The sequence below is a fragment of the Protopterus annectens genome, chromosome 3.part0, assembly GCF_019279795.1.
Source record: "Protopterus annectens isolate FY-2018-M chromosome 3.part0, PAN1.0, whole genome shotgun sequence".
NCBI lineage: Eukaryota > Metazoa > Chordata > Ceratodontiformes > Protopteridae > Protopterus > Protopterus annectens.
The window spans coordinates 366807248-366834173 of record NC_056731.1 but is presented as its reverse complement, the minus strand read 5'-3'; the positions used below and the strand labels follow the sequence as shown (position 1 = coordinate 366834173).

General features: G+C 40.9%; 1 protein-coding gene across 3 annotated transcripts in view; it reads left to right on the top strand.

Annotated features, from left to right (window-relative positions):
• Positions 1-26391, top strand: part of STK17A (serine/threonine kinase 17a) — an 805673-nt gene extending 779282 nt beyond the window's left edge. For 2 of the 3 annotated variants that reach the window (XM_044064814.1, XM_044064816.1), the window contains one exon: positions 24092-26391. In XM_044064814.1, coding sequence (XP_043920749.1) covers positions 24092-24446 — 355 coding nt within the window. In that variant the 3' untranslated portion in view covers positions 24447-26391. The remainder of the gene's footprint in view (positions 1-24091) is intronic. The other variant, XR_006363967.1, reaches the window with a different exon arrangement.
• The last annotated feature ends 535 nt before the right edge of the window (positions 26392-26926 follow it).

Below are 26926 nucleotides of genomic sequence, written 5' to 3'. Positions count from 1 at the left end.
CTCAGTGGAGGTTCCTCTAGTTCTCTCTTATTTGTGTGCTGTGCTCTATGCTGGGTTAGCATATTCTTCAGTGAAAGCTCACCTGTCCACAGTTTCTGCTAGTCTGCCCTTGCATCCTCTTTGGCCTCTCGGTTTGAGTTCAAGCAGTTTTCTAAAGGCATCCATCATATCAGGACACAAGAAAGCATATTCTGCCTTCATGGAATGTCAGTTTTGTACTTGAAAAATTCACTCAGACTTCTTTTGAGCCTGCTGGTTCAACTTCCTTGCAACATTGTACTTGGACGTCTGTTGTTGTTTTGGCCCTTACTTCAGCTAAGAGAGTGTCCGAACTTCAGGCTGTCATGGCTACTCCTCATTTTTTAGTTTTTCACAAAGACAGAGCTTCTGTTCAAACTAATCCTTCCTTAATGCCCAAGGTGGTTAATGAGTTGTCTATGAATTACTTTATTCACCTTCCTTTTTTTTCTAAGTTCTTCACAGCATAGACAAGTCTGATATTATTTAGATAAAACAAAGGTGATCCATAAGTGTGAGCAAATGTTTGTTTCTTTTCTTCCCAGTACTGTGGGTATAGCTGTTTCCAAGCAAGCCATCTCATCCTGGATTTCTAAGGGTATTTCCCTGTTATTCCTTTCATGGCAGATGTCTTTCTTCATCTACAAAGGCATGTTCTGCTAGGGCGGTTGCCTCACCTGGTGTCTTTTTCTAAGGGTTTGGACAACATTTCCATCCTTGAAGCCGCTACTTGGTCCTCTCTTCATACTTTCCTACTTGGTCATCTGTTCATACTTTCATTAAGCATTATAAATTGGATTTTATTTCCTGGGCCAGGGTGGGTTTGGCCAGAGCTGTTCTGGATGGGTTTGTAGAGAGCTCTTGTGTACCTTCCTCCTCCCAGGTTTCTTCTTAGCTCTTGTCTTATGTAAAGAATACTGCAACAGTGATATGGAAGGATATAGTTCAGTTGTGTAAAATCTTACTGATAACAGTAGATGTCTTCCTCTTCACTGTTGCAGTATTTGGTCCCTCTCTCCTTCCCCCCTCTTTCCTAGCCCTTGCCCCTGTGTTTTTCTTACTGTCCTGACAGAAGAACCCTTCTTTCTTTTTCCTTTGTGGGTGTACATGTTTTCTTTTGTACTTGTGGGTACTGTTTTTCTTCTGGGACAATTCAGTTCTGATTGTGTCCGTACATCACCTTTATGCCTTATACCTTAGGTGGAGGCCTAAGGTGTGATGTAGAGCACCTATAAGATCCAAATGCTCTGGTATACTGCCCAGATATTAAGCTATCCTTGGCAAGAGATCTCTTATGTAAAGAATACTGCAGCAGTGAAGAGAAGGACATCTACTGTTCTGGTAAGATTTTTACACAACTGTACATTTGATGTTGTTAATCTTCTTGTCATTCATCACTGAAGGGGTTTGGTTCTGAGCCTTGTGAACCGAGTTGGCCTAATACCAAGCTCGTGCCACCCAAAATCTCTCAAGCTAAGCTCCTTCAACCCACAGTGCCCTTCTCCCTGTTACCTCAGATCTCGTTTTCCGCACAGCCATAAAGCTGTGTTTCAGCCGAGGTCTCAGCTAAGTGGAAACTTTTTGATATCTTGTGAAAAAATGTGTCTATTTTCTTGTCGTTTGTGACTTATATTCACTAATCTTTATATTTACAGTTAAATTTACACCTTTTTCACTTCTACCCGTTTGGTAATTTTTCAAGTACCATTGGTGGTACGGCCTTCTCTCTTTACCCTTGTGGTATTCCTTGAATACCATCGCTGGTATTTCTTCTCTTCTTCCCTTTTTTTTGTCTAGTTGTGTGTTTTTTACTCTTTAGATAGATACTGTATGTATTTAGATAGGTTTAGACATAGAGAAAGTAGAATTTACATTTTTCTCTGAAGACTTTGATTGTTGTGTTAAACTTTTCATGATGTCTGATAAGAAGGGTATATCGGGTTTCAAACATTGTACGTTGTGTAACCGAATAGCGATTCTCACGATGATTGTGTTTATTGCTTGAGGGTGCCCTGTCTTTCGGTGCAACCTTCCTGTGTGATTTGTCAAAGTTTCAGTCAGCGCACTCTAAACAAGTGTAAAAATAAGTTAATACTGAAGGGCCTACTTAAGTCGCCCTTTTCAAAGGTCCTTTCTGCAATGGAGGTCTCAACCCTCCTAGGAAGGGTAAGAAAAGGCCCCATTTGGATCCCTCTTCACGGTCTGGTGACCAGGGTAAGTATGTGAAACCTAAAGTTCAAAAACTTTCTTCAGAGCATATATCTGCCTCATCTGCTCCGGGTACTACTACTTTTATATTGGCGCCAACTTCGGCTCCGATACTGTGTCCAGCACCGAATATAGACCTCGCCTTACCTACTATGACTTCTGTGCCCGGCCATCTACGTCTTGGGTCACCCCGCCTGCAGACAAGCTAGTTCAGCTCATGGTGCAACATGCCTGGAAGAACCCTGATTCCATTGAGGTGATCCCTCGGAGACCCGACAAGATACTTTCTCCACCTGAAGAAACCCCACATTGGTCCACAGGTTTACCAGTCGATGCTATGGTGGTGATGGCGGCCATGAAAAAGTATCTAGCTGAAGAGAGTCCTACTGTCCACCCCCCAACAAAGAGTCCCAGGCTGTGGACAGATTGGTGAAGCGAGTCTTTGCATCAGCGACCTTTGCCATACTGTCCCTGAACTACTTGGCACATTTTACGAGGCTCAGAGACTTGATCTCCAAACTGTCTAGAACACTCGCAGGACAGGTGTCTGATGAGGTATGGGACAAAGTTGCCTCTCAGCTCGCAACCCTGAAATCGATCGCCAACTCATCCATGAGGTTTCTATCACATGCAGCCGGAAGGCGGCTAGAGCTGCAGGTTCAGACATAGTTGAGACGTCATGCCTGGATGCGCATTTGTGACCTCGCGGATCCCTTCAAGTCTTCCTTTCTGAATGCTCCCATCGAAGCATCTTCCCTGTTTGGCTCCAAGGTAAAGGACACTCTGGCCTTGTGTGAGCAGGACCGTAAGACACTGTCTGCCATAGGTCTACATTTTTTCCAATCCTCAACGTTCCTTTTCCAGGAACCAGAGGAGTGGGAAGATTTGGCACAAATAATCTCAGGGTTCTTTCTGTGCCACAAGTGATGATGATACCCCCCAGAGGCAAAGGGGGTAACAACTCTGGAAGATGCCCTTATTGAGGCAGAGGGGGTCCACATAACTAAGGCCCCAGAGACGACTCCTCTGGGCAGCCTTACCAGTGCTCTGAAGAGCGGCCCGATTGCTTTCCTCTGGAAGCAGTCAGGGGATCATTTCTGTCTTCACCAAGCTGCCTGGTTCTCTATTACCACCGATCGTTGGGTGCAGAATATCATTACCAGAGGTACACCATTCCTCTCATCACTTATCCAAAACTTCCAATGAAACTTGCCAACGTTCCACCCAGTCAGAGGGAAGAAGCAGCTTCAGAAATAAAAAAAAAAAAAAAAAAAGCTGCATCAAAAAAGTCATCGAACTAGTCCCACCAGACCAGTGCGGATCCAGATTTTACTCAAGATTCTTTTAGGTGCCAAAAAAGACAGGGGACTGGAGACCCATTCTGGATCTCAGCAGTTTGAACAAGTCTGTTGTCCAAACCAAATTCCGGATGGTCACGGTTCTGTCCATTCTCCCTTTTCTAAGGGAGGGCAATTGGAGGTGCTCGATAAATCTCTGGGATGCGTATTACCACATCAAAATGGACAAACACTCCAGGAGTCTACTTCGCTTCTGGCTAGGGAACCAATCATTACCAGTTTTGTGCTCTGCCGTTTGGTCTCTCTATAGCCCCCAGAGTGTAGTGTATGACAGTGGTTACAGCTCACTTGAGACTGCAAGGGTTCCTGGTGTTTCCATATTTGGATGATTGGCTCATTACCATCCCCAAGCATCTTCTGGTAACAGCCCTGCAATATACCCTTTCTCTGGCAGAAATCTTGGGGATAACTGTGCACTGGGAGAAATCCAACCTCTCTCTGGCCCAGCAGATATAATTCATCGGAGAAGTCTTTGACACCTGATCCTATCTGGTGTCACTCACAGACTCCAGAGATTGAGGCTTCAGCTCCAGGCACTACTCTGTCAAAACAAATTTTCAGCGAGAGAGGTTCTTCAGGTCCTAGGATCCATAGCAGCTTCCATATCAATAGTGCCTCTTGCGAAACTGCACATGCGAATTATCCAATGGCGTCTTCTCTCCCAGTGGTTCCCGAACCATGACCCTCTATTTTTTCAGATTCAGATAATCAACGCACGCAAGCAGGACCTTTTTTGGTGGATGAGGTCAGACACAGAAATTTGGAGCCATCCATTCCAGTCCCCTCAGGCTAAGGCCATTGTGACCATGGATGCTTCCCTGATAAGGGCGGGGGGCATTTCCAGGGAAAGACGGTCCAAGGCACATGGTCCACGTTGGAGGCCAACCTCTATATCAACATTCTAGAACTGAGAGCGGTACTGTTAGTGTTGCAAGCATTCCAAACAGTTCTTCCTTCTGTAATAATTGCAATTCAGTCAGACAAGATATTAGTAGTCTGGTATATCAACAAGCAAGGAGGAACTAAGTTCTACCTCCTGTGTCGAGAAGCTATGAGAATTTGGCAGTAGGTGGTAGCTTCCAACTGCTTTCTGAATGCAACACATATCCATGGGAGCTCCAACGTGATTGCAGACAAGTTGAGCAGATGTATTCTGTTGCCCCACGAGTGGTCACCACTCAATCCCGAAGTAGCAGCAGAAATTTTCAGCCATTGGGACCAGCCTTGCTGCAACCTCTTAGTCTCCCCATCCAACAACAAATGCAGCAGCTATTTTGTCCTATTCCCCCCCAAAGGGAGAGTCCCCGAGGGATGCTGTGGTTCACTGGCCCATGGGACTTCTCTATGCCTATCCCCCCATTCCTCTGAGTCCACAATTCATAAAGAAATTCGGTTGAAATGCAGAGTGATCCTCATAGCCCCCTTTTGGCCTTGACAAGTTTGTTTCCCCTTCCTTTGGCCTCATCTGTTATATCCACCGTGGATTCTGGACCCTCTTCCAGTCCCGATTTCTCACCCCCAAGGGTTGAGTCACCCAAATCTGTCCAGTCTCAAGCTTATAGTTTGGTTTCTCCACTTCCTTTAGTGGCCAGACAGGATGATCTCACCTCACCTGTTCGTGACATTATTCTGGCCTTTCATAAACCGTCCACCAGAAGACTCTATCGGGATAAATGGAAAAGGTTCTTTATTTGGTCAAAGGAAAATATGCTAGATCCGTATTCGGCTCCAATCACAGCGGTCTTACAATATCTAAGTTTTTTTGAAGATGGAGCCGCAGCCTCTACCGTACGAGTACATCTGGCAGTGATTTCAAATTACCATAATGGACTGGTACTCCTCTCATATAACTACGTTTATGTAAAACTTTCCTCAAAGGAGTTTCTAACATTAGACCTCCAATCAGACAGCCTATAGAGCCATGGAACCTCAGGTTAGCGCTTCAGTCTTTGACTCAACCCCCCCCCCCCCTTTGAACCCGCAGTGAAATGTGATCTTAAATTACTGTCATGGAAATCTCTCCTTGGTAGCCATCACATCAGCCAAATGAATTTCGGAGTTGCAGGCATTTTGCATCAAAACACCATATCTAATCTTCCACAAAGACAGAGTATCACTCCGGACGAACCCTTCTTTTCTCCCCAAAATTGTTTCTGACTTTTCCAGCAGTCTATTGACCTACTAGTATTTTTCCCAAACTTTTCTAATAAAGGAGAATACTGTCTACATTCCTTGGATGTACACAGGCAATTGAGGTTTTATTTAGACAGGACCAAAACAATACGTAAGACTGACCAACTGTTTATTTCCTTTTCTGGGCCTAGAATAGGAAATTCCGTCTACAAGGTCACTTTATCATCATGGCTAAGGGACTGCATATGTTTCACTTATTCACTTGCAAAAGAACCTATGCCACAGAATATTAGAGCCCATTCCACTAGATTGATGGCAACGTCTGTAGCCTTCCATTCCAGGGCTTCTATGGATGACATTTGCGCAGCAGCCACTTGGGCTAAACCCCACCCATTTATCAATCATTACAAATTGGATGTGGTCTCCAGAGGGAGAGCTGCCTTCTGCTCAGTGGTTCCAGGAATGTTCTTCGTAAGGACTGCCCAGCGATCTCAAGGTAGCTGGGGATTCTGTTCCATCAGTGATGAATGGAAAGAAGATTAACATCAGATAAAGAAGTTATGTCTTACCATAGCGTTCCATCTGTGATGTTGATCTTCTTTCATTCATCACCTCCCACCCACCTTCCCCCACCAAAGGCTCCTGGGGATACTTTGGGTCCAAGTGGTATCTTAGGGCATTTTCGCAGAAATGGCCTCTGCTTTACTTGTATAAAACTGGCAAACTCGATCTGAGGTGACGGGGCGAAGAGCATTGTGGGTAGAAGCTTAGAGAGTTTTTGGCTGGTGCGAGCTTGGTATTAGGCTGACTCTGTTCCGAGGGCTCGGAACCGAACCCCATCAGTGATAAATGAAAGAAGATCAACCACACAGATGGAACGTTATGGTAAGACGTAACTTCTTTTTTTTTTAATAAGAGGATATAGACTAGGCAGTAGACTGTTTATGTATAATTACTGGGGAAATTCCAGGGTGTTTTTATGCTTATTATGCATGCATTTCCAAACAATGCATATTAAAGATACAAAAGAATTTACATTACACACACAAGACTGTAAATGTGCAATGTGCTTGTTTGATATAGGTGGGGCCAAAGTTCTTCTAGTAGATGTGATAAGGTGGGAATAAAACCACATCTGAAATATTCAAATCCATTATATTTTAGATATTAAATATCACAATGGTATGCATCTACAAGATGGTAAATTTTTTAGGTCTTTGATTGATGTTGATAAGAATTTAAAACAGGTCTCTTAAATGTAAAAAGGAAGGGTCACTGCACTAAAACACCTGTTAATTTTTTAAAACCATTCCCCATTTTTACCAAATATATTATACTGTTATATTATATTACATTACATTATGTATATGTGAGAGTCAAAACAAGTGATCAAATATTCAGTTTGTCAGACAGACCTACCACTGCCAGTAGTGGCTGAAAACGGATTTGATCAAACTGACCGTTTTTACTGAATGGGAGATTGCAGTACAGTGGGGACTGAAATGTTTCCCTTTCCCTGCACTTGTATGATCTCAGAGTTGGTGTGCATAAACACAGCAGGGGTTATAGGGAGCTTAGGCCCCATATGGGGAGTGCCAGTGGGTAGACTTGGAAAAAGTGTATAAAAAGAAGTTATGTACTCACCATAACATTCCATGTTTGTTGTCCATAATCTCACCTTCATTCTTGCTGATTGGGTTCGGAACAGAGTATCGGTTCCGACTCAGCCTTTTTACTAAAGCTCGAGAGCTTCCACTGGCCTGAAGCTATACCCTATCCCATGATCCCTAGAGAAGGTTACCCAGATCTTGTTTGCAAACCACTAACAAATTAGAACTCGTATTCCAAACATAGTGTTAATCATCCTTAGCCTAAGTCTTATGAGGCAAGAAAGGAGCCTGCGCACATTTGTAACCAATCCAAAAATTCCTCGATCATCCAGGAGTGAAGGTAGGGGGAAGGAGTGTGGGACGCAAGAATGAAGGTGGGATTATGGACAACGAACATGCAACGTTATGGTGAGTACATAACTTCTTTATGTTGTCCTATCTCGCCTTCATTCTTGCTGGTTGGGACAGCGTCACCAGCACCTTCTTTCTTGGGTGGCTCAAAGGAATAAGCTCTTCAGAACAGTGGAACCAAAGGAAGCCCTTTTCCGAGAGGCCACTTCTACTTTGTAATGAGTGATAAAGGTATGAGGTTTGACCCAAGTGGCTGCAGCACAGATAGACTCCATAGGTAATCTGGCCTGAAAAGTGGTCGAAGTTCACATAGCTCTTGTTGAGTGGCCTGTAATCTTTCTTGGCAATTGTTTACTCTGAAAATTATACGCATAGCAAATAGAAATAGTGTCAGTAAGCCATTTCAACAAAGTAACTTTCAAAACTGGTGCAACTTTTCTATTGTCCGAAAAGGAGATGAATAATTGATCAGATTTTCTAAGCTCCTTGGTTCTATGTAAGTAGAAATGTAGCTGTCTGTGTACATCTAACTGGTGAAGCTTATATTCTAATTTTTTACCATAATTTGGAAAAAAGACAGGCAGGTCAATGGATTGATTCAAATTGGTCTCAGAACATACTTTGGGAAGGAATGAATGATTTGTTCTAAGAGAGACTCTGTCTTTGTGAAAAACTAAATAGGGAGGGCGTATGGACAGAGCTTGTAGTTCTGAAACCCTCCTAGCTGAAGTAATAGCTGTTAAAAAAAACTGTCTTCCAGTTTAGAAATTTTAGTTGACAGGAGGAAGCTGGGCTCGTATAGAGGGAGAATGAGTAGTCTGTACCAAATTGAGGTCCCAAGGAGGTGGTGGTTCCCTTATTAGAGGCCTTAGTAGGAATGTACCCCTCAGGAAGGCTTTGCACAATCTGTGAGACATTATTTTTGATCCCATGTCTCCTACATGGTAGTTGGATATGGTGGCTAATTGTACTCATACAGTAGCTGCAGCTGCACCTCCACTGAAAATCTCTGCTAAAAATTCTAAAATTGTAGTTACAGGGGCTGTGAAGGAGTCTATGTGATTCTTGGAAGCCCAACAAGAAAGCCTTTTCCATTTGCTAGCATACGGTTTTCCTAGTTGAGTCTTATGGGATGAAACCAGAATGTGTTGCACTGCAGGGGATATGTCCGGAAGCCTGGCTAAAATTGGAAGTAGAGTAGCCAAGCTGTCAACGTGAGGGTTTGAATAGAGGGATGGACCTTCCTGACTGATGGGTCAGAAGATCTGGTACCTGTTCCAGAATCCACGGCTCATCCCGGAAATGGGGCCATAGAAAAGGGAACCAGATTTGACTAGGCCAGTACGGAGTGATGAGAAATGGCCTGCAACTTGACGATTTGGCTTTCTGTAGAACTTTAGGGATTAGTAGAAATGGGGGGGGGGGTGCATAAAGAAGTCCCGGGGGCCAGTTGTGAACAACTGCATCCCTTGGAGACTCCCCTGGAGGGGAGATCAGTGTAAGGTAGCTGCTGCATTTGGAGTTCATGGATATGGCATAGAGGTCGCAGCAAGGCTGGCCCCACTTGCGAAAAATTTACTTGCAACTTCCTGTTTCAGGGACCATTCATGAGGCATGAGAATTGCCCTGCTTAATTTGGCCACTATCATGTTGGATTTTCCCGGGATGTGCATTGCAGTCAGAAAATGTTGAGAAGATATTGCCTATTGCCATACTCTTTGAGACTCTCAACACACAGGGTAGGATCTGGTACCGCCTTGTTTGTTGATGTACCACACCACGGACAGTGTCTGTCTGTATTGCAATCGTACCTGGTGTAAGAGAGTTCTGGAGTGCTTGCAACGCCAGAAGCACCGCTCTCATCTCTAGGACATTGATGTGTAAGTGGTATTCATGTTCCTGCCAAGTCCCTTGGACAGTCTGTCCCAGATAATGCCTCCCCACCCTATCTGTGAAGCGTCCGTGGTCACTATAGTTACAGGTTGGGGGAAAATAAAACAGCCTGCCTATTGTTACCTGTGTGGACTGAAGCCACCAAGGCAGGTCCTTCTTTCAGGTGTCTAATGAGGATCTTGTGTGACATGGGTAACTCCTGCATGAACCATTGAGCAAAGAGTAGCCACTGTAGTACTCTCATATGTAGATGCGCCAGTGGAACTAATGTTATTGCAGCTGCCACTGAGCCCAGAACCTTTAGAACAAATTTTGCCTGTACTTTCTTTTTCAAGACCAAGATTGGTACTTGTACTCTTTCATGAGGCAGTTTTGCTACCATGTCTTGTGTGTTTAAATCTGCTCCTATGAAGGTAATATGCTATAAAGGCAACAAGGCAGAGTTTTCGAAATTTATGTTAATGTCCAGATGTTCTTCGTGTCTCACTGTCACAGTCATTACATTTACAACCAACGGTGTAAAAAAGGCAGAACAAAACCAGGAAAAAACAATCCTTTTTCGCCTGGCTGAAATGGTGCATGAGTGGAAAGACAAATTAGAACAGCAGTCCAAACAACAGTTTTAACAGATTTATTCAAAAAATATGGTCAAGCGCTTTCTTCTAGGAAGCCTGGACTTCATCAGAACCAATTATTTTTTCCAAAAGCCCCCATTTAAAAGTAAAATACAACCAATCAATTCACTTCAATCAATACATGTAACAAGATTTAAAAAGCCACAATTAAACATTTTAACTTATACAAGTATATATAATTTTTTTTTAAATATATTAAATAACACTATTAATTCAAAGTGTTAAAGCTCTATGCTTTAAAAATGGCATAATAGATATAAATTCATTAATGCCGGGGGTGTGGGCGGCATTTAATCGCATTTGCCATTTCATTTCAGCTATTTCTAATGTGTTCGCCCAATCACCCTCCCTAAAATCCATATAAACAATTTCTAAGATGCCAGATAAAAACTTTGTGCAACATGGATTACTATTCAGATGTCTAAAAAGGGCATCATTTGTGTTTTTCTGTGTAATGGCGTATAGATGTTCATACATTCTTCTACGGGAGTGTCCTTTCGGTTTTCTCTGTGTAAAAACTAGAACAATATTGACACAATGCCAAATAGACACAACCCTTAGTACCACAATTGCCCGCAACTGTATTTATCCTAACCCCATATTCACCTATATTCAATAGTGAGTCCTAGAATGCATTTACAATAGTTACTGTGCCCACATCCAGTAGTGCCTTTCCCAGATACACCTTTGAAAAGAATAGAATATTCAAACAAACATTTTAAATTCACATTAGTTTTCAACACAAATGTTGGGTTGTTTCCCAAAATAGATAGAAGTTCATTATTAGCTCTAAAAAGGACCCAATTCTTACTTAAAATGTCTTTAACATTTTGGCTATAACAACCAAAAGTTAAAACCATACTACTTGTATGTTCATCAGGGTTTTCTGTCTCATTACTTGTCCCCATCAAATTACCCAATAGTGGAGTGTACTTAACCCCCCAGTTCTCCTTTACTAACTTGTAGATGTCTAAAACTAGTTTTTCTGGGTAACCTCTATTCCTAAAAAAATTAGTGAGTACTTCTGTCTCGCTAACAAATCTGTCAAATGTTGAACACATTCTAGCCACTCTAATAAATTGTCCTTTCACAATACATTTTTCATTGCGAAGGGGTGATTACTGCTAAATTCTAAATAATCGTTGGAAGATGTAGATTTCCTGTATATAGTGGAAGAAAATTATTTCCACATAGCTTCCTTACAAATTGTCACGTCTAAATAGTTAATTTCGTCATTATTATGTGTATAAGTGAACTTAAAATAATCAGAAATGCTATTAGTATGTTCACTAAACTTTTCAGCATATCCATCTGTATTCCACATAATAAAAATATTGTCCAAAAATCGCACGTATAAGGACCATTTGTGTTGAATACATATTTTCCCTCCCAACTGTACATAACTAAATTAGCAAATAAGGGGGCACAACTGGAACCCATGGCTACCCCTTGGTTCTGTTTAAAGTACTCCCCCCTCAAATCAAAAAAATTATTTTTTTAGAATCGTGTCCATACATAACAAAATTTAATAATGAATTGTTTAAAGTTGTTTTCTCCTTAAGGGCTTCATAAAATAAATCAAAACCAATTTTATGTGGTATGGATGTGAAGAGATCACAAACATCAATAGTGGAAAATGAACAGTTGTCACTGTAAAATTCCTTTTTAAACCTTGTTAGGAAATCCCATGAATCCTTCAAGATGTAATCTATGGGAACTAAAAATTCCCTTACTAATCTATCAACAGACACCAAGTCATACTGTAACAAGAAGAAATAATGAGCCTATATGGGGGATCGAAAATATCCTTGTGTGTCTGTGGTATTCCAAAGACCACAGGTAAAACAGGGTGTTTATTAACCAATAAATTGTATATTGCTTCATTAATAACACCTTGGAACAAACTATCATCCAACATTAACCCTATCTTACTCAAAGCTATGTATACTTCATTCTTAGATGCCACAACAAGTTTCCCTTCATCGTTTAACATAGCAAGGATGCTACAATTATAGTCCGTTTTGTTTACAATAACAATACCCCCACACTTATCTGGCTTCATAACTCTAATGTTTGTATTTCCCCTGATATTGTCCAATACATTGCTCTCGCTAACTGATAAATTTAGTGTCTTCTTTTGGTAGTATTTTATAACCTAAAAATCTCTTTAGTACAAACATCCTCAAAGGATGCAATTACTGGGTGTAACGGAGGGTTGAAACAACTTTTTTTCTTAAACTGCGAGGGTAGTAAGCTGTTCACCAAGACCATTAAAATTCCTATTCTTAAACATGTACTTTAAATTTAATTTCCTGGTGAAGTTCTTAAGCTCCAGAAGAGAGTGTGTAATGCTTCTTCTTTTCTATTCGGAATAAACTTCATCCCCTTCTTTAGTAATGAGAAGTGTTCATATGTGATGCGTTCGTCTGAATAGTTAAAAATATTGAAGCCTCCAAGACTTAAGTCTCCCTTCATATTTAACTATTATATCCTCAGACTCGTTATTTAATGATTGTAGTTCCCCCTTCTCCACCCTTGTCCTCGGGGTGTTTGACCCCTCCCTCGACCCTGTCTCACTAAAAAACTATTATTGTAACTAGCGCCCTTGTTAATCAGCCTTTCGGATCTCCTCAGGGGTGGGTATCCTTGGTCGTAAGGCTCTTCTTCATTGACTAAATATTACATTTAGGTTATCTGCTTGCAGGTAGCCCTCACTCGGCTTGATTAACAAAGTCTTGGGTCCTGCGTCGGTTGCTGTCCCTACTTCCAGGACGTCAGTTCGTCAGGGGTATAAAACATGCAGCTGACGCCATTACATCAGTCTTTCTTGCCATGCGGTGCCCGAAGCAGTTCACAAGTGTCGGTCAGCCGACTCCTGAAATTTACGATTTCGAGTTTCAGAACCGAAGTCTTCAACTAAAGCCAAGTTCCCCATTGGGGAAACTTTTTCTTGCTCCTTACCGATGTCAGTAAAAGTTAATAATTCAATTACTTGTGGAAAGCAAATACCTCAAAGATTTTCATTCGTACTGTATTCCTTGCCTAGGCCCTGACCACAACGTACCTTGCTGTCAGTTTTGTGCTTTAATCAGCACACTATCAGTCGTCGGTATGTTTTTGCCTCTAAATATTTTGGCTGTCTGTTTAATTATCCAGAAATGTCGGTTAGCCATCCGACTACCGGGATTCCGAAAAAATGCAAAGATAAGGACAGAGACAGGCCGCCAAGGTCCAAAACTGCCTACAACGCTTCTCCTAAGCCAGTCGCCAGTACTCAGTGAGGCGCTTTCGGCACCGATACCCGCTACTTCTGATTCACAGGCCTCTACTGAGACCCATTCAGAGTCCAGTATGCCGCGAGATGCTTCAATTATGGAACCCGCGGATGTCTCTACCTTGGATGGGTCCAGAGCCGCTGTGCAGGCACGGGCTTCTGAGCGTGTATTCAGGCCTACAGACTTGCATATTAAATCGACGCCTCCTTCATTACTTAGGCCCAAGTCTCGATCCATGTCTAAAAAAACGATGCCCAGGCCTCTATGCCAAAAAAAACAAATGATAAAAATGGCTGAAGATCTAATAACTCAGGGATAGCCAACCCACCCTCTTCTAAGAGGCCTAGGACTGAAGTCTATTATGAATCTTCTGATCAGGATTCTGTTTTTTCTGACTCTTCTGATGATCTGGATTTGCCCTTAACTACTTATGAGGATTCTGATTCAGAGGACTCTATTCCCTCTGCTTCCCCTCCTGAGGATTTTTCTTTTGGGGAAAGTTTACATACTCTAAGGGAGCATTTCCACTGGGAAAGCCAGGATTTTTCCGATTCAAAAAAGAGGCTTAGGGATTTCCTTCTCTTATCCCAGCATAGGCCTTCAGCTATTCCTCCTGTACTAGACATGGTTGATTACACTTTCTCGGAATCTAGTTTGGCCCCTGATTCCCTGCCTCCTGCTCCCAGAAAACCTGACCGATACTACAGGGTCCCTGAGTCCCACAGGTTCCTTTTCAAAAATCCTATTACAGATCCAGAGACTATTTTACAGGGGCCCAAGGGCATTAAGACTTCTACTGCTAAAAATCCTACCCCTTCTGATAGAGACTCCAAGGCACTGGATAGATGGGGTAAGAAGGTTTACACTTCTGCAGCCTTGGCCATTATGGCTTTAAACTGCCAGTTTCATATGCTAAAATATCAGCAATATGTTATTGTACTGCTTAAACAGAAAATTATGTTGATTCCTGACTGTGTGGAAAATAAAGAATTACAGGATTTAATGCATAATGCATTCTGCCAAACAAGTTGGAAAACATTTTTTGCAATGTGGTTTTAATTCTTTAGAGGCCTCTTGCAGGGCTGCTCTTACTGGGTCTGTGCTCAGAAGGCATGCTTGGCTTAAGGAGCAATCTTTGCCTGATCATGTTAAAGCTAAATTGTTGGATGCTCCTTTAAATCAGGACCACCTGTTTGGCAACAAGGCTGAGGAAGTTCTTAAAAAGATGGAAGATGAAGCTAAATCTATGCAAACTGTTAAAGATTTTTCACAAGTTCCACCTCTTAGATTTAGTAGAATTTTTAGGCTTTAGGCTCTCTAAGAATTGTTCCTTTTCAGCCCCTTCCAGGTCTTCTCAAGCCAAACCCAGACACAGCAAAAACCCCAGGTTTCAGTCCCAGGGGACTTACAGAACTAAGCAATGGGGAGCCTCCACTTCCAAGTCTGGGAATAATAAGTCTCCCTGCTGTGGTAAACTGTCTCAGTGACTTCCTTTTAAAATTTCCAAGCACTTATCAACTGACTGCCCCTTTAGGGGGAAAGATTGCAGAGAATTGGGAACTCGTTACCCAGGGCAAATGGGTTTTAAATATAGTGTCCCAGGGATACAGATTTCACTTCCACACGTTGCCAACACCAAGTGGGTGGCCGAACCTACCCCCAAATCAGTGGGCAGAGGCCCAAAAACAAGTACTTTCTCTCTCAAGCATGGGGGCTATTCAACTGGTACCAGAAGAGGAAAAGGGACAGGGTTCCTACTCTAGACTTTTCCTGGTACCCAGAAAAGACAATTCATGGCGTCCTATCCTGGACCTGTCTACTCTAAACACCTTTTTGGAGATTCCTAAATTCAAGATGCTGACTCTTCACCAGTTACTTCCTATGTTAGGCAAAGATGCCTGGTTGGCAACACTAGACTTAAAAGAAGCATACCTGCACATCCCAATCAGGGAATCTTGCAGAAGATACCTATGCTTCAAAGCAGGCTACACGCATAATCAGTTCTCTGCACTGCCCTTTGGCTTATCTACTGCACCCAGGGTATTCACAAAGTGCCTAGCTCCAGTTATTGCATTTTGCAGGCAAAAAAATATTCAAATATACCCATAACTGGACGATTGTCTAATTCAGGCAGAAAGCCAGGACATAATTTTGAATCATCTGGCCTTTGTAAAAATGGTTCTAACTTGTCTGGGGTACACCATAAATGAAAAGAAATCACACCTGGTACCCTGTCAACAAATTATATTCCTGGGAGCAAGCTTGAATACAACTTCCCAGATGGCTTACCTCACACCAGAAAAGCAAATTAATTTGACAACCTACTTCAAACAAGTGGCCACAAAAACCCTGCTATCTGCAAGACAAATACTGCAAGCCTTGGGGTTCATGGCCTCCTGCATTCTTCTAATTCCATATGCAAGACTGCATATGAGGAAACTACAGTGGTACCTAAAAAGCCTGTGGTGTCAACATTCTCAAGACCTAGAAACAGTGATTCCTATCATACCTTGCCTACGTCTAGAGTTCCTTTGGTGAGCAGAGGCCTACCACCAAAACAAGGGACTACCTTTCACATCACCCCCTGCCGCTCAAACCCTAACAACAGATGCATCAGACTATGCATGTGGGGCTCACCTGGCAGGGAAGTGCATTCAGGGCAAATGGAACCCAAGTCAAATGCACCTGCATATCAATCAAAAAGAAATGTTAGCTGTACAAAATGCTATGACAGCCTGCAAGGACCACATTCTTCCAGGACAACTAATGGTAAAGACTGACAAACACCACTGTTATGTGGTACTTCAAGCAGGGGGTACACATTCTTACCCCCTCTGCAGACTAGCCATGGCATTGTGGAACACAGCCTTGAGCTACCAAGTGTACCTACAAGCTCAATTCCTGCCAGGAAAATTAAATACACTGGTAGACAGACTATGCAGAAACCTCATGGACCCACACGAGTGGAAACTGGAACCAAGGATTTTCAACATGTTGACAAGCAAATGGGGGAGCCCAGATATAGACCTGTTTGCCTCTCCCCAGAACTACCAGTTAGACAAATTTTGCACAAGGACTCTCCACAAACAAGCCTGGAAAGTGGATGCTCTGCCCTTCAGCTGGAAAAACCCATCAGTCTATGCCTTCCCCTCCTGCCTCTACTCTCCAAAAATACTACTAAAAATCAAACAGGACAAACCAAGGATGATTTTGATTGCTCCAGACTGGCCACCCCAACACTGGTACCTCCTGTGTCATGGTTATCTCCATGGCACCTGCCTCAGACTCCTTCCCTGCTGTCTCAGCAGGAGAACCAGTTTCTGCACCCTCAGCTTCCAACACTCAACCTTGCAGCCTGGCTAATTTCTTAATCTCTCCTTTACCATCCCTCAGCAAACCTGTGATGGATATCATTTTAGAGGCAAAGAGGCCTAGTACTAGAAAATCTTATGAGGAAAAATGTAAAAGATTCTGTGCCTGGAACCAGTCTCAAGGGATGAGCACAGCAGCGCCCAATTTACCTCAGATTTTACAATACGTAACTGAGATGCTTCACAAGGGCCTGTCTTTTTCCTCCATTAAAATCCACGCCTCAGCCATTTCAGCTCATAACACAGAACCTCCCCCTCTTCTCTCATCCACTGCTCAAGCAGTTCCTCAGAGGGGCCAAAATTTTGAGATCACCCAGGAGAGCTCCAACCCCAGCCTAGGACTTTAACTTTGTCTTGGAGAAACTCACTCTACCTCCTTTCGAGCTAGCTGCTACTGCAGACTTAAAATTTCTTTCTTGGAAAACAGCTTTCCTTTTAGCAATCACTTCAGCTAGAAGGGTATCTGAATTGCAGGTCCTTATGGCAGTGGAGCCTTTCATCATCTTTCATGCGGACAGGGTGTCCCTCAGAACCAATCCATCCTTCATGCCCAAGGTGGTATCCAGTGTGGCTCTTAATCAGTCCATTCATTTGCCAACTTTCTTTCCCAATCCACAGAATAAAGGGGAACGGATACTGCATTCCTTAGATGTGCACAGACAACTTAGATTCTACCTGGACAGGACTAAACCTCAAAGGAAATCTGAACTGCTGGTGGCATTTGCTGCAGAGGGGAAGGCCATTGCAAAGTAAACCATTTCTAAATGGATAGCCCATTGCATTAATTTCTGCTACAAGCACCATGGAAAATCTACCCCACAAGGGATAAGATCACATTCCACCAGGGCTGCATCTACCTCTGCACCCTTTCTCAGAGGAGTCCCTACCAGGGACATCCTGGAAGTTGCTACCTGGAGCTCCATACATACCTTCACCAAGCATTACCACATGCCTATTTTTTTCTAAATCCAGAGCTGGTTCTGTTGTTTTGCAGTCTTGCAGGGCTTAATAACTGGCCCCAATGCTCTCTAACTTCCTTCTCCCTTCCTTAGCTTTGGGAATCAACCCAAATATGGTGACTGCAACAGTGAAACACAAAGAGCATAGTACAGTTGTGTACACCTACCATAAATGTAGATGTTCGAGTGTATTCACTGTTGCAGTCCTGGTTACCCCCCCTCCAGCTCCCTGACTTCTCTTGGCTCTACCTTTCCTTCTTGTTTGGTGTATTTAACCTTTCTGGTGTATTTGCTTTTTGATGGAGGTGTACCATAATATATAAATGCTCCCATTTGTGGGGGCACCTGACATCTGGGGCAAGAAAAGCTGATGTAATGGCGTCGGCTGCATGTTTTATACCCCTGACGACCTGACGTCATGGAAGAAGAGACAGCATCCGATGCAGGAATCCAAGACTCTGGTATTCAGGCCGGCTGAGGGCTACCTGCAGGCAGATAACCCAAATGTGATGACTGCAACAGTGAATACACTCGAACATCTACATTTATGGTAAATGTACACAACTGTACTTTTTCATATTTCTTTAAATATCTCCGTAAACAAGCATTTATAGAAGAATTTCTTGTCATGTGAAAGATTGTCTGGTTAACAAACATCTTCTAGCAATATACGTCTAGGTTTTGTAGTTTATATGAAATTTTGTGAAGGTTTAGAAAAAATTAATTAGGGGTTGTGTTCATTACAATATATTAGTATTTTTGGAAAAGGCTATGAATGCACTGTTGTCACTGTAAAGAATATTTATTACTGATAACACTGATGTTTATACAATTTTAATAAATATAGGTTTTTATTGTTCACAAAATATTTATGTTTATCTTATGCTTTTTAAGATGCAAGATTTGTGCAGGCTGCAAGATGTGTGACATTCCACACCACATAGGTGCTAATGAGATAAAACCAGTGAATAATTTTCTGGAAAGACTTCTAGTTTTGCTCAGAATTAGAACTGAGCAAAACTTGTACTGCACAGAAGCAAACTGAATTGACTGAGTGGATGAATACTGTGGTAACAGCTGTGAAGCAGGACAAATTAAGGATATGTATAGATACACAACAACTAGGATCAGAAGGAAAGCATTAGCCACTTTAGATTCTTAAATAACTGGTATCAAGAATGCTTTATATCTCTGTCCTTGAACATAACCAAGGATATTGGCAAATTAAACTAGATGAAGATGGTGCCAAGCTGTGCATATTATACACTTGGCTGTTACAGGGTTCTGAGGTTACCATTTGGTATGTCTTCAACTCCAGAAGTGTTCCAAAGAAATAAATCAAGTATAGTTGAAGGGCTAAATAATATAGTCAATATAACTGATGATATTCTACTCTCTATAGCTACAAAGCAGGGATATCACATATGTCTAGTAGTAGCTAAGGGGCACACTGAGGCAGGAAGGCTTAAAGCGAACTAAAAGCAAATGTGTTTAGGCTGGGGTCCCTAGAGATCCACAGTGAACTTCCTCAGTCTTCCAAACAACATAACGAGAACCTTGTATTCCACACCTCTTGATCAGCTAGTCATTAGTTCCACTGTCTGTGACTCCAAAGCCCTTCGTAAATCCTGCATTTTATAGTCAACAACACACCAACCACTGCTGATCCATTTTCATCGCTCCACTGTCACTTCACCATCTCTTATGCTTCCATCAGCTACAGAGCTTAGCTAAGTAGTCAGAAAAAGAAAAAATGAGGAAGAAACACTATCATTTTCACTGCTCTCTGTGGCTCATATCTTGCTTACCTCCAGTAAAATATGCTCTGCTGCTTTCAGTTGTGAATGGAGAATAGCTCTTTACATGCATTGTTTGCCAGTATCCTTTCTTCTGACAGCTGCCAGTGTCTTCTCCTTGCACGCCCCGATCCTGCTGTGATCTTGGAGACTATCTGCCCCACAGTCTCTCAACATGATTGTTTTATTGGCAGTGCAGGACTCGTTGCTTTGCCAGTGGTGCCTAGTTTAAGACTTCTTTTCTCTTCTCTGTGGAAATATATTGTTCCAGTTTGCTCTCTTCTCTATGCTTAGTAGAGCTTTCACAAATTTTGAATTTAGCTTCCTTTTTCATACGTCTGTTTTCACTTGGTGGTTTCTTTGGGATAACTCAACTGCCTCTCTGCATTTGTATGCCACTTCCATTTTTTTTCTGTTTTTAACAGGCCACTTAAAGCCTTTCATTTAAATACAGTGGATTTCAGTGTTAAGCAGTAGTATTCCACTACACTGGGATTTACCTACCTTCTCCACACAACAATGTAGCAGCCAGGGTAATTTAACCATAAAGATCCCTTCTGTATTCCAACCAGCCAGTGCAGCCATTGGCAAAGGAGTTCTCCTTTCTAAACTTGAATATGGGCTTCCAATTTTTGCTTCTGCCTACAAGAAAAACATTGCCGCAATCCAGACTATCTCTAACAGCATCTGCCAATTTATTACAAACTCATCTCTGTGAGTATCCCTGTATCCTCCTAAAAAAAGCCAAATGGCTACCCATAAAACAAACAATCTACTTTTAGGATCCCAACCCTACAAACTACTGTAACTCCACACATTTACTCCCCTTTCAGCTAGACTTCATGGGGGGAAAAAAACTCCTCATGCAACCTGAGCCACTTGCTCACAAGCCACACCGACTCTCATCACCTCATAGAACCATATTCCACAGCACTGCACATGCTTTCTCGGACACCAACTCTTCGGCAGTCTCTACCCACCAACATTAAGGAAATGAATGCGTATTCTAAATTCAGAATGCAACTCAAAAGCATTTATTTATCCGAGCCAAATTCTTCTTCTTCAACACAGGACATATCACCTAACCGGTCTCCTTTCCAAGTTTCTTCTCCTCTCACAAGATTCACTGAAAATTGACCTGCTTTAGAAACTAATGTATATATTGTACATTACATTCTGCTTGGTTGTACATTGCACTGTGCTTGCTCACTGGAATGTATATACACATTTTTTTATATGTAATTAATCTGAACTATTCTGTTATTCCTTACATTTCTGTATTTTCCTTTGTGAAATGTTTTGTATTTCACTCGGGCTGAGTCTGAAATTGGTCAGTATTTATCAGTGCACTACCAGGTAAATGAATTTAAATAAATATAAATAAGTAAAAAAACAATCCCCAAAACCAGCTTGTCACAGCTGCCCTATAACCTTTCATCTACAGTGCAGTAACAACAACTCATCATCAGTATCGTGTCACCTTAGTACATCTTTCTGCTGTCTGACTGCTGCTATGCACTACTCTTTCACACTGTCATAATACAGCTTGATGTCATCCTTTTCTGTCTTGTGGGTCCAGTTTAGGAACCTATGTGTTTTGTCTTAGTATTGGCTGCCCCTCTGGCATCTCACCTTCCAACAGGCCCCAAATGTTAATAACACCCACAGACTCTAGGCTAAGAATTGTTAATCTGGTCGCACACTGATGAGCTAGCTGAAAGGTTAAACCCAGAAAGCCAACTGGTACTGAAGAAAAGGAAGTGGTTATCACTTGCACAGGCATTAAAAACTAGATGTATGAAAGGAAAGAGAATTCAGTGGAGTGCAGTTCAGTCCTGAAGTTAGTTTGCTGGCTGAGTTTAGCTGGGGAAGGAGTTCCCTGTTCTTGCTTAATGATGAGTTTAGTATGGGTAAAAGGCCTGTCTGATGAGACTTTGTGATTGCCTTAATAGTACCCAAACCTATGTTCTCTCCTGGTGAATGTGAACGAAGAGAGAGTCTGAACAAATATAAACTGCGTGTCTGATTATCTGCTGTGTCCCAGAAACAGAGATATAGACAGGGGAAGGGGAGCCTTGTGGTTCTTGCCTAACGAGAGCCTGAGCTCACCATGGTAGAATGCCCTATTTGAGCAGACTTTATGTATGCCTTAGAAATATATAGGAGACTATGTTTCTACCTGCGGTGAATCTGAAAAAAGAAAGAAACGGGGAGAGAGAGATTCTTAACAAATGCAAAGTATTGTTAGATTGGATTACTTCCTGTTTGTCAAAGAGAGAAAGACCATGAACTAAAAGGATCGATGCTGTTTTTGGGAAAGCATCTTTTTAACAGAGGAAACCGGTGCTTCATCTTCAGATGGTCAACAGTCTTTAAAGATGTGTGATGTTCAGTTTTGTGATGGAAACAGTGTGCACATTTTTATACTGAGTTTAACCAGCAGAACTGGTTTTGGTGTGTTCAACACATGGACTAAGGTCTTTCTTAAGAGTGGCTGGTTTTGTTTCTTTATCTTGAACTAAAAGCAAACCTTTATAAATAGTCTGAAGCAAGCATTTTGAAAACATGTTTTCCTTGTGTTTATGTAAGTCAAGGTGGCACTGATTGTGTCTTTCTTTTCTGATGGACGTCTATATGTAATTACTTGGTTTTACTGCATGAAAGTGTGTTTGTATGCGTTTCCTGGATGCCAAATGTATCAACTTTGCTAAATCACTTAGACTTATTTTCTAGATTCTCTACCTACTACTTTTGTTGCTGATTCTCAGCCTGCAAAGGTTTCATATCTTTCGCTACAGTACCTGTTCCTACCACCTTGTTGTTTCAGTCAGCTTCTTTCTATATGGAGATTTGTTTTGTCATTGGTGATCTTGACTAATGCTGTACACTTCATTTAGTTTGCCTAACATATGGAGTAGTTTACCACTTGTTGACAGAATGGAGCTCCACAGTCTGTAACCGAACAGAGTTATCACTTCGGCTGGAGTAGCATGTTACTCCTACTCTCCTTTCAGCACTTTAGATCTCCTATTAGCCACAGAAATTTTTCAAGCTGCAGATATCATCTCACTGACCAGACCCCACCTTCTAGCTCTAGTTTTACAAAGATTCCATTTTATTGTTTGGTCATGTTTTCACTACAGTACTTGGGTTGGGTTTTGATCCCAGTGGAAGAAAATGTCCTTGCTGTATTTATAACAGCAAAGATCTGCATTTTGTACCTTCCGTATTTGTTTGTTTAGGGCTACTCTAAGTCTTCACATGCCATTTACTCCTATTGCTTACTTGGTCAGCATGTTTTTCCTTTCCCTTCTGAAACTTACTGCTTGGCCCCAGAAGGAAAAGTAAAATTGAGGAAGAAGTGATACTGTAATTCCTGCACACCTTTAATATAAAATATAACTGTGGCCCTTTTATCTGTTGTTGTGTAGTCAGGCACTAGTGAACAAAGTCTGAGGAGAATCCGTACCTGTAATAGTGTGTTCTAGCCATATGATATGCTAACAGAAATGTCTTTAAAGTCTTTTGCTGCTGTGTAGTTACTATTTATGTATTGTGTTTCCTTTTCTAAATGGCATTTTTGCTGTTGTGTTTTCCTTAGTTTTCTACTTGAATGTGCTGACATCTTTATAAGTATAGTCCTTATGTTTTTGACATCAGGATAGAATCACAGTTGTATCCAGAGTGTCTACATAATGTTAATTCCAGATTCACTTAAGGGTTGTCCTTACACTTCCTTGTGTATTTGTCTAGGTGCCTTAGTGAAAGGAATCCTGCTGTACACCCTGGACATGCTTAAAACTTCTCATTTTTCATATCCTACACAAAATCAGAAAGCTTGTTTGACTGTTCACTTGAATGTCTGTACTACTGGCCTACTTCATAATGTTCTTTTATTACATTTCTCGTAAAATCTAAGTCATTTTAGTAAGGTGCACATCAGCTTTTGCTTTTCCCTGTTGTCAAACCTCTATGCACACTAATTCATGTTTTCCTTCTATTCTTGTTTTGCTGTAGGAGCCTACACAGATTTCCTACTGTTGCTTTGGAACAGATTAAAGACCTGAAGAGAGAGATAGTGTGTGTGTGTCTGTCTGTGTATGTGTGTACCCTTATCTGCATGTGATGTTGGGTTAAAAGTCTCACTAGCTGTAGATGGCCATCTAGACATCTTCCATGCCTTCCTTTGGATTACTGCTACCAGTCTAACCAGCTGCTGTGGATTGATTCTCAAAGATCTTTTTAGGGATTTAATTTTGTTGTATAAATGTGTATTGCTGACTGTTACTGTGTTTCGTTACATTTTTATCAGATAAGTTTCCTGGTAACTGAGTCACTAGTAAACTTGCATTTTGGTTTTCCTGTCATCAGCGCTGTTGTGTCCATAATATATTCTTAACTGTGGGTTTTTATAATCACAAGCATACTTTCATTGCTTTATATTAAGATTTATTTAACTCCATTTGTTGTACACTATGTTTTAGGGACAGGATATCTGCTGAGAAGGGCTTACAACATCCATGGTTGAAAGACGATAGTGAATCAGACACTTCAACTTCATATACATCTGAAAATACAGAAGAGGTATTTCTTGGTACATCTCAGACGGAGTTAAATGCACCCTTTCAAGAAGAGGACGATGCTCCATGCTTAGAAAAAGCAAAATTTCAGGATCCAGTAACAGAGGAATTGGTTGTTGTAGCTTCATATACACTGGGACAATGCCGGCAGTCAGAAAATGAAAGCATAACAAGTGATCCCAAGGGTATCTCTAAACGTTTCAAGTTTGAAGAACCTTTTAGTACATTGCAAGAGTTAACTGGAGAGTTTATTTACTAAATCTGGAGAGCTTGTTATAAGCATATTTATTCTTCTGACTTTGCATCTGTAGGTGAAATCTTGAGTTTTTTGTCCATGAAACTCATGTTTCATTGTGTATCTGTAGGTAAAATCTGAGTTTCTTGTCAATGAAACTCATGTTTCTTTGTGAACTAAGTTCAGTGCCCAATATATGGGAATAGTTTTACTGTCTGAGTGGACTAGTGGTGTGAATGGGGATACATGCCCCATCATACTCAGTTTACAGAAAGTTGTGGCCCCATATCCCATGTGGATTTCATGTTCATTAGACAAGCTGTTAAACTAAGTTCACAGTGTTTGCAAATTTGTTTTTACGACTGTCTCCATTTAGTAAATGAAATTCACTGTTTTCTCTTTATGCAGAAATCTTTGGAGAGGAGGTAACTGCTGATGAATTTGGGCAGTCTTTAAACTCTATTTGAATTTTATGTACTTTTGTAGTCTTCTCATCTCTGTTTTCAGAGCACTCATATTTTTAGTCAAGTCCTAGAATAAGGAATGACTGAGATGAACATGTATACTGAAAAATCCAATGGAAGAAGAAAACTGTAAAATCCACTGACTCCACTAGCAGTTGCAGCTTAAAAAGAATACAAGTAGAGTGTAAATGAGGTTTAATATTCATGGCTAGTGTGTTTTTTCTTTGTCTGTTGTCCTGTATTGTCATGACAATTTTAAAGTATAAATGCATTTCTCTAATTGTTTTTTTGTTTAAATATGTTTATCTTTCAAAACTCCTCAGGTATATTTAGATTTGCATATTTTCTGCTAACATACTTTAAGTGGAACCATTTGCCTCCACAGCTTGAATACAGAAAGCAACATCATCTTTAGAAAAGAAAAGAGTTGAGTTCATATTTTACCATGTTGTTATATTGCTTATGTTATGTATAAAATGCAACAGATTCTTTTGTTTTCTACATAGCACTACAGTCACATGTGATGGTTTGTGTAGAATGCCCCCCCCCCAAAAAAATGTTATTTTAGCCCCCCCCCCCAAAGCAGTTGGAGTTGAGTAGGTGAGATACAGCTATCTATTGTATATCTCTGACAAAGTATCTCTCTTTGTCTCAACTGCATTTTCCAGCACAGTAACTGATGCCATAAGTAGGCAATAAGTAAGGTTCATATCTGCATATTTTTAGGGCATGTAGTACCGACAACAGTCCTGTGTTATTGACATTGCAGTAAATGCAGCTTTCCCAGATGACTTGGGCACTAATTCCAGTAGTTATTAAAAATAAAACGAGTTCTTAAATGTGGTCATCATTGGTAAAACCCATTCATATTTCATCCTACCCTAGGGTATAAAATGTCTCTGTGGTTGGAGACATGATACTCATTTTTTCATTACTGTTAGAAGTGGAAATATTATAAGGCTATGGTTACTTTTAGGCTTTAGGTATGTGGTAGTTTTATTGTCTTTGTTCAGAAGTTTGCCAGACATCCTACTGCCTAAACTGGAATATGATTAAACCAGGAGCCAGCCCCCCCCCCCCAAAAAAAAAATCAAGATGTTGCATGTTATTTTTCTCAGAAACATAGTTTTTCAACTAAAACAAGTTTTTGAAGTATTAGTTTAAAATCCCCAAATAAAATATAAAAACTTTGTGACATTTTATATGGTAGACTGTTATAAGCAATGTCAGCAGGGGGCACCTTAGATATTTGTGAAAAAAGTCATTTCTAGTTGTGCCTTATAGATTTTTATTTTTTGTACAGTAATGTAAACTATATGATGTTATAAGCATTGTTTAAAGCTGTATTAAAATGTCACAATATTTAAATTATATGTAAAATGTGTTGTAAAATAGCATTTTAAGGAAATAGATTTTTTATGCATCATTATTTTATTGAAATGTTGTGAATCCGTTCTCGATATAAAATCTTGAACAGGTTTCTAATAAAGATAATTTTCAGTTAATTTTGTGTAATTTAATTTACAAACATATATTACTTTGGTATTAATAGAGAGCAACTTTCTTTTATTTCAATTTTCATGCAGCCATTAATAAACCCAGGACATATTTTGGTAGCATAATGATTTGCTTATTTCTCCACGGTTACAGTGCAAATGCACTTTTCCTTCTGTTATAAGAAGAGGAGAGCATTCTTGGAGTCACATTACAAATGACATAGGTGATATTTTTTTTAGTGTGACCAGGTAAGTGGCTGAGGTAGCTCTTGTGTGGTTTGGTTATTATGATATAGTACCTTACTTTGCAAATTATCAAGTTACTAGGATCATAGTGCCGGTCTTTCTGCACTGTAATATTTGTCAGTCTCACTGTTTGTTTTCATTTCCTTTATACTACTAAACAGTTAGTCAAAATGTTAGGCATAGTTTAACTTCTCACTGTATCTGTATTTATAGCAAACACTTGAGGAAAAGGGGACCCACTGTTACTACTGGAGAGTCTTGCATGTGTTCCAGAAATACAGGCAATATGTGTAGACGG